This window comes from Salmo salar, chromosome 24 (genome assembly GCF_965601325.2).
Source record: "Salmo salar chromosome 24, fSalSal1, whole genome shotgun sequence".
NCBI lineage: Eukaryota > Metazoa > Chordata > Actinopteri > Salmoniformes > Salmonidae > Salmo > Salmo salar.
The window spans coordinates 3,320,907-3,329,206 of NC_138314.1; the positions used below are offsets into that span (position 1 = coordinate 3,320,907).

Consider the following 8,300-nt stretch of genomic DNA (forward strand, 5'->3'; position numbering starts at 1 on the left):
CAGTGCCCCTGTGACAACAATCTTGGACCCCCTTGTGGCCCCTCTAAATGTGGACTATGAAATAACGTATCTCGGGTCCACAATGACAGATTAAGCAATTTAGGTGTATTAGGTATTGAGTCAAGGAGGGCAAAGGCCTTGAGTCTAGATTCATTTGCTGATCTTTTTGCAAAAAAACACAAAAACCGGAGAATACAGTTGATATGACCTGATACTGAATATGTAATGCAAATGAAAATTATAATGGAAATGCAAATAAATTGTTGAATGGTTATGAACATGGTCTTTTGCCTGCTAATGCCTGCAATGCAGTGAAGAAAACGATATGACAACAATAACGTCTAATGTAACTGGCCCCTCTAACAGTACAACTGGCCCCAGCTTGGCCCCCCCATTTGAAATGGTCTAGAACCGCCACTGCATGGAAGGCCTATGAAGGATAATAAATATTTAGGCATACTTTGTGAGCTATTTAGGCTGGCCTACCATAAACTGTCACATAAATCAACTAGGTCTACTCAGTAGTCTAAATTATTCTTATTCAATTAGACACAATCTCCAGATACATACAAGGCCAGGGGGAAACAATCACCTCTTCCACAGGTTGTCCCAGTGATTCTAGTATGAGTCTCTTGGTTTCAAGGTAGAGCGGTTGTCCAACCTCCTCATAGGGTCTCCAGGGGGCTGCTCTATAGCCCTGCCGGCTCAGCTGCCACTGTCGTCGGTGATAGTTATCCCAGAACACCTGTTCCCTGGTCGACTGACAGGCGGACCACAACGTTCTGCTCCGGGCCTGGAGCATTTCTCCCGTCGGTTTAAGAATCGGAAGCGGTTTGATTATTACGAAGTGACGCGGGTCTAATGCTGCATTTCGATGAGTCGTCATTGTAATAACGCCAGACAAAGCTTTCAAGTTGTAGACAAAACGTTGTGTAGCCAAGTTTTTAAAATATATCGTAGCACTCAATGTTTTTTTTTTAAATTGAAGTTGCTATGATTATCTTTGAAAAAAAGAAACCGCAGAATGGCCTGCTAGACTTTGGCATTGAACCACACGCATTTTGTTGTAGGACCCTGTCTCCCGTGGTTACAGAGAAACTCAGCCCACACAGAAAGTGCAAGGTGGTAGTCTATATGTCGGGACAGGCCCAACTATCTCGAAAACACAATAACAATGCACATGCTTGTATGGGATTCCTATGGGATTCCTGGGAATAACATTTATTATTTATTATTCAATGACTTTTTGAGGATGTTACTGTTGGTACAATAACACATGCCTAGAAGGACTTTAACCACTGTAAATCTATAACATCCTTTTGATGACATACATATTTTCCTCCATGCATTCACTATCTTCTCTAGAGGTTATATTAGTTGTCTAGAAGAAGACAGTGGGGAATTGTAAACAACAGCAATCTTCCACAAAACCCCAATTCAACCTCTGCTAACAACATCTTGCCTGATCCTTGAAGCAGAAACTGATGCTGGGACATCTTGCTGAATGACAGAGACATCTGTTCAATCAGGTTTGTTCTCCAATGGACAGTGTGGCAGTATCTCAAGGCGTCTCACAGATGAAACAATTACAACTCTGTCATAGCTGATAAAAGATGGGAATGCTAATAACCCCACTGGAAACTGCCAAAACTAATAAATATAAGCTTTTCAGATTGCACACACACCAAGTCAACACAAACACACACACACATGCACACACACACACACACCGCACAAAAACATTTTTGATGACACAGAACATTTCCATCCCAAAAGACCACGGGAGGCATTTCATGCTCCAAAACAAACAGCATCTCTATTAGCTGTGACTCAACTCTGAGGACGCACACTGATGTCCTGTTGGAAACACACACCCTTCCTTCCTCCCTCCCTACCTTGAAGTAATCACTGATCTAACACAAATGGATAGGTGTAAGCAATGATTCTATCACATTGCGTTCACATAGCCAATCATATCAGATAAGGGATTTCTTCAGGGAAGGTAGGAAGGAAGGATGAATGGGAGGAAGGAAGTATTTGAAAAGGGCCTGACTTACACACCTTTCATCATACAGCTGAGACCCTTTCTAATCGACCTGGCCGGGGTATCCTGGAATGACATTGACCTCATCCCGTCAGTAGATGATGCCTGGCTATTCTTTAAAAGTGCCTTCCTCACCATCTTAAATAAGCATGCACCACTCAAAAAATGTTGAACTAGGTTCACTCCAGACCTGTCTGCCCTTGACCAGCACAAAAACATCCTGTGGCATTCTGCATTAGCATCGAATAGCCCCCGTGATATGCAACTTTTCAGGGAAGTTAGGAACAAATATACACAGGCAGTTAGAAAAGCTAAGGCTAGCTTTTTCAAACAGAAATTTGCATCCTGTAGTACTAACTCAAAAAAGTTCTGGGACACTGTAAAGTCCATGGAGAATAAGAGCACCTCCTCCCAGCTGCCCACTGCTCTGAGGCTAGGAAACACTGTTACCACCGATAAATCCACTATAATTGAGAATTTCAATAAGCATTTCTCTACGGCTGGCCATGCTTTCCACCTGGCTATCCCTACCCCGGTCAACTGCCCGGCACCCTCCACAGCAACCTGCCAAAGCCCCCACCATTTCTCCTTCACCCAAATCCAGATAGCTGATGTTCTGAAAGAACTGCAAAATCTGGACCCATACAAATCAGCCGGGCTAGACAATCTGGACCATCTCTTTCTAAAATTATCTTCCAAAATTGTTGAAACCCTTATTACTAACTAGCCTGTTCAACCTCTCCTTCATATCGTTTGAGATTCCCAAAGATTGGAAAGCTGCCACGGTCATCCCCCTCTTCAAAGGGGGTGACACCCTAGACCCAAACTGCTACAGACCTATATCTATCCTACCCTGTCTTTCTAAGGTCTTCGAAAGCCAAGTTAACAAACAGATTACCGACCATTTCGAATCCCACCGTACCTTCTCCACATGCAATCCGGCTTCAGAGCAGGTCATGGGTGCACCTCAGCCACGCGCAAGGTCCTAAACGACATCATAACCGCCATCGATAAGAGACATTACTGTGAAGCCGTATTCATCGACCTGGCCAAGGCTTTCGACTCTGTCAATCACCACATTATTATTGGTGGACTCGACAGCCTTGGTTTCTCAAATGATTGCCTTGCCTGGTTCACCAACTACTTCTCTGATAGAGTTCAGTGTGTCAAATCGGAGGGCCTGTTGTCCGGACCTCTGGCAGTCTCTATGGGTGTGCCACAAGGTTCAATTCTCGGGCCGACTCTCTTCTCTGTATACATCAATGATGTTACTCTTGCTGCTGGTGATTCTCTGATCCACCTCTACGCAGACGACACCATTCTGTATACTTCCGGCCCTCTTTGGACACTATGTTAACTAACCTCCAGACGAGCTTCAATGCCGTACAACTCTCCTTCCGTGGCCTCCAACTGCTCTTAAACGCAAGTAAAACTAAATGCGTGCTATTCAATCGATCACTGCCCGCACCTGCTCGCCCGTCCAGCATCACTACTCTGGACGGCTCTGACTTAGAATACGTGGACAACTACAAATACCTGGGTGTCTGGTTAGACTGGTAACTCTCCTTCCAGACTCACATTAAGCATCTCCAATCCAAAATTAAATCTAGAATCGGCTTCCTATATTGCAACAAAGCATCCTTCACTCATGCTGCCAAACATACCCTCGTAAAACTGACCATCCTACCGATCCTCGACTTTGGTGATGTCATCTATAAATTAGCCTCCAACACTCTACTCAACAAACTGGATGCAGTCTATCACAGTGCCATCCGTTTTGTCACCAAAGCCCCATACCCTACCCACCATTGCGACCTGTACACTCTCGTTGGTTGGCCCTCGCTTCATACTTGTCGCCAAACCCACTGGCTACAGGTTATCTACAAGTCTCTGCTATGTAAAGCCCTGCCTTATCTCAGCTCACTGGTCACCATAGCAGCACCCACTCGTAGCACGCGCTCCAGCAGGTATATCTCACTGGTCACCCCCAAAGCCAATTCCTCCTTTGGTCGTCTTTCCTTCCAGTTCTCTGCTGCCAATGACTGGAACGAACTGCAAAAATCTCTGAAGCTGGAGACTCATATCTCCCTCACTAGCTTTAAGCTGTACATAGCCCATCTGTAAACAGCCCATCTATCTACCTACCTCATCCCCATACTGTATTTATTTATTTATCTTGCTCCTTTGCACCCCAGTATCTCTACTTGCACATTCATCTTCTGCACATCTACCATTCCAGTGTTTAATTGCTATATTGTAATTACTTTGCCACCATGGCCTATTTATTGCCTTAACTTACCTCATTTGCACTCACTGTACATATACTTTTTGTTTTCTTTTGTTCTACTGTATTATTGACTGTATGTTTTGTTTATTCCATGTGTAACTCTGTGTTGTTGTATGTGTCGAATTGCTATGCTTTATCTTGGCCAGGTCGCAGTTGCACATGAGAACTTGTTCTCAACTAGCCTACCTGGTTAAATAAAGGTGAAATAAAAATAAATAAATAAAATGAATAAAGATCACTAAGGCGTGAGAAGATTGGCCAGGTCTGTCACAGTCGGGGCTGGGCCTGGACAACACCTCTTCCACCTCACACACACACACACACACACACACACACACACACACACACACACACACACACACACACACAGAGAGACGTGAGATGATGGGCCGGGGCTCTCACAGCCGGGGCAGGACTATGCTCCTCCAACTCGTACGGAGTCTGGAGTCATCCAGCAGCTATTTGCCATTTCCCCCTCACAGTTATAAATACATGTAATTAGTTCTGTTTCTCTCTGCATCCCAAATGGTACTCTATTCCCTTTTTAGTGCACTACTTTTGACCAGAGCTCTTTAGACTAGCACCCTAAAGTAGTGTACTATGAGAGGGGAATAGGGTGCCAGAGTGTATGACCCCTTCTCCCTGGTCCTGTGTACATAAGAAACAGCTCTGTCTCTGAGGCGCACCCGTCACCTCACCCTCACATTCCCCTCTCATAGGATAACCATTAGTGCTTAATAAGTGCTAAAACAGACAGTGAGGGTATATAAAGAACCCCAGAGATTTCTCGGTCTTCACTGCACAGTGCTTCTTCTCTTCTGAAACCCCTCCTCTCCTTTGTTATAAGAATTAATCCTCCTGCGACTCTTCCTCATTAAAGACGACTTCTGCCTTTCTTATTTGCTCCTCTAATATTTTTCTGAATCATGACCGAGCAGACCAAAGCGTACACAGCGGCCCCATCGGCACCATCAGGTCCCCACTACTCCCGGGACTTATTCTGGTCTGCCCTCCGGAGCTGGTGGCAGTCCCCGAGCCCCAGTTCCCTCCTCCCCAACCAGGACTTTGGCCTGCCACTGTTCCTAGAGGCCGGAGACCTCCGTGAATTTAGCTGGATAGATAACAACATCCATAGACACCTGGCGGCCAGCTCCTGGCCTGGGTACATGCCCTCTCTCCCCCTCTTGGTGCCCTCCTTCCTGGTCCCGGCCTCCTCCATGCACCAGCCAGACCCCAGGCTGAGCAGGGCAGAGTCTGCAGGGTTGCAAGGGCTGTCAGAGGTCCGGGAGGAGGGGTACAAGTGGAGGATCACCCTGGACGTCAGTCACTTCTCCCCTGTAGAGATCACTCTTAGGACCCGGGAAGGCTTCCTGGAAATCGGAGGTAGGCCTACACCTGTAGTGAAGCTATTGAAATGTATACTGAAATGCTACTCTTTTGTTATAGAATAGATGCATACAGTGTAATGAAACTGACATTATATGCTTATTTTATAGCACAGATAAAGTATATTGTAAAGTAAAGGGCTGCTGTGTTGAACAAAACGCTGCTGTTATGTTATACAGCAATAGTGTGTACTGAGAGTGATTTGCTTCAGTGTTTTAAAGATGTATGGAGAAGCTTCACTCTATACAATCAAACCATAAACAGTCTGGTGTTTAGACATGATGCCCACAGGACAGAGTTTGAGTGAGTTAGTGGAACACAACAGCTCAGGGAAATTAAGAGAGTAGGACTATGGTGGCATACAGCAATCAATTTCTCCAAAATGGCACCCTACTCCCTATATAGTGCACTACCCAATGGGCCTTGGTCAAAAGTAGTGCAATACAATGGGAACAGAGTGTCATTTGGGACACATCCTCGGTGTTGATGTCTAGATCCACTGTGGGTATTCATATTGCTAATGTAATTGATATTTCTTCCTTAGGGAAACACGAGGAGAGACCAGACAAGCATGGATTTATTGCTAGGTGCTTTACCAGGAGATACACGTAAGTTTCCACAAGAAAGCTTATTGATATTCATAATTTGAGAAATGTATTCAAGCTTCACCAGTTTATATTATACATTTTAATGTAGCAAGAAGAGACACATCATTTTTAGAATACAAATTTGACACTACTGTTTACACCTACGTAAAGCAATACTAATGTTTATGACATTATAAATGAATCTTATGAGTACTGTACTTATAAACATGATGAATTATAAATATTATGTATTGGAATATTGTATTCATTGTATGTGTATGATAACATGATTGTGTGCTGTCCCAGGCTCCCAAAAGGTATTGATCCTAAGATCATCCGCTCCTCTCTGTCTGGTGATGGCATCCTGTCTGTGGAAGCTTCACTTCCTGATCCCACCATCCCTGCTGACGTCATCATTCCCATTCAGGTCAGGTGAACAACTAACTAGAGGCGAAACATGAAATTCAACTGTATATAGTACTCATTGTCTGTGTTGGACAATTCCTTGTCTTCGACACTTAAAATAAAGTACGGTACGGAATAGGAAGTTGGAAGCATAGGAGGTATATCCTAGTTTGGAGTAATAACAAAACTGTATCTCTGTGTCTGTCCATGTCCTTTTCATTGTTATATGTCACATACATTAGAACACAAATAGACACATGACCCTTAATCATAACCTGTATGTTTATTTTATGTTCTTTACTGCTACATGTATATTTAGGTGGAGAAGGAGACCATAAGAGAGGAGGGAGAGAAGGGTGATGCCAAGCCAGAGAGGACTACCGAGCCAGACACAGAGACCCGGGACCCCCAGCCTTCTCCATCTGCCCCTGCTGTGGCTCCTGTGTCCCTGGAGGCCGCTGACTTCACCCCCACAGAGCCTGGCACACTACCCCCAACAGAGGCAATCGAGCGCTGGGATGAGTTCGCACGGGAAGTCCCTGGAGAAGAGTCTCACCCAGAGGCTCAACCAGACAGCGGCGCGGCAGGACCCGAGAGGCATGAGGAGGTGAGAGGAGATGCAGATGAGAGGGCCCCTACTGAGCCAGCTGGGGAGATGGCGAGACATCCCTCTGGGTCCGCAGATGATGAAGCTAGAGAAGAGGAAGGTCTTCCGACTTCCACAGAGCCCTTTGAGCACCTTAAGACTCCTGACAGCCCAGACACCCCAGACACAGTCACGTCTGATCAGGGGGAATACACAGACCAGGCTCATGACCATGGCGGAGAGCTCCAGCACCCGGAGGGCACAGGGGAGACGGCGGAAGAGCTCCCGCAGCCTGAGGATCCTGCGCCAGGCATGAGTCCACCAGAAGAGGTGGCCCACCACTCCCAGGAGCTGGAAACCCAAGAGCAGCCTCATATGGAGCAACAGGAGTACACCAAATAAAAAGAGCCATGGTCATCATTTCATCATCCCATCAGGGATTCCCTATGAATCAAATCATCCTTCCCATCGCGCCTACATTCTGCAGTCTTCCTCCTCATGACTAGACTGGTTCCAGATCTGCTGTTCTGCCCACTGCCGACAATGACCATAGGGAGTTTGCAAGACAGCACAAACAGATCTGGGACCAGGCTACTTCATCATCAGCCAGCAGCAAAAGCTTGCCTAACTAAATATACCCTGAATCTGTATGTATGTGAAGACCCACATACATACTCACACTGTAACCATGCGATGTTTGGCGCTCCAATAAACCAATGGCAAAAGAAAAAGTCAAAAGCTATGTCCAATTGTAGTGTCACATTCATTTACATTATGTTTTAGTCATGTAGCATACAATCTTTTCCAGAGCGATTTAAAATCAATATTCCATATGCTTTGGTATTCCTTGTGATCATATTGACACGCTGACCTCCAAATAAACTTTTCTAGATGGTTGATTATCACATCGACACAGTAATTGTTTACCTGCCATGAGTACATAGGAACATGGATTTTTAATCATGGCGTTTCATGGTTTAGACATGTTTCATGATACATATTATC

At 45.2% G+C, this 8,300-nt stretch overlaps 2 protein-coding genes across 2 annotated transcripts in view; one reads left to right on the forward strand and one right to left on the reverse strand.

Annotated features, from left to right (window-relative positions):
- LOC106584907 (coiled-coil domain-containing protein 60) overlaps window positions 1–1,058 on the reverse strand; it is a 55,129-nt gene extending 54,071 nt beyond the window's left edge. The window contains exon 1 of the mRNA XM_014170572.3: window positions 593–1,058. Within this exon, the coding sequence (XP_014026047.2) occupies window positions 593–886 (294 nt within the window). The 5' untranslated portion in view covers window positions 887–1,058. The remainder of the gene's footprint in view (window positions 1–592) is intronic.
- A 4,057-nt stretch (window positions 1,059–5,115) lies between these two features.
- LOC106584908 (uncharacterized) lies at window positions 5,116–8,037 on the forward strand. Its single transcript, XM_014170574.3, has 4 exons — window positions 5,116–5,714; window positions 6,262–6,325; window positions 6,611–6,731; window positions 7,029–8,037. Exons 1-4 carry the CDS (start codon window positions 5,258–5,260, stop codon window positions 7,695–7,697), a joined length of 1,311 nt encoding a protein of 436 aa, XP_014026049.3. The 5' UTR covers window positions 5,116–5,257; the 3' UTR covers window positions 7,698–8,037.
- The last annotated feature ends 263 nt before the right edge of the window (window positions 8,038–8,300 follow it).

Coding starts and splice junctions, on each gene's coding strand:
- LOC106584908 (XM_014170574.3), top strand. CDS start 5,258: ATGACCGAGCAGACCAAAGCGTACACAGCGGCCCCATCGGCACCATCA. Junction 6,326..6,610: donor TGCTTTACCAGGAGATACAC/GTAAGTTTCCAC, acceptor GTGCTGTCCCAG/GCTCCCAAAAGGTATTGATC. Junction 6,732..7,028: donor ACGTCATCATTCCCATTCAG/GTCAGGTGAACA, acceptor ATGTATATTTAG/GTGGAGAAGGAGACCATAAG.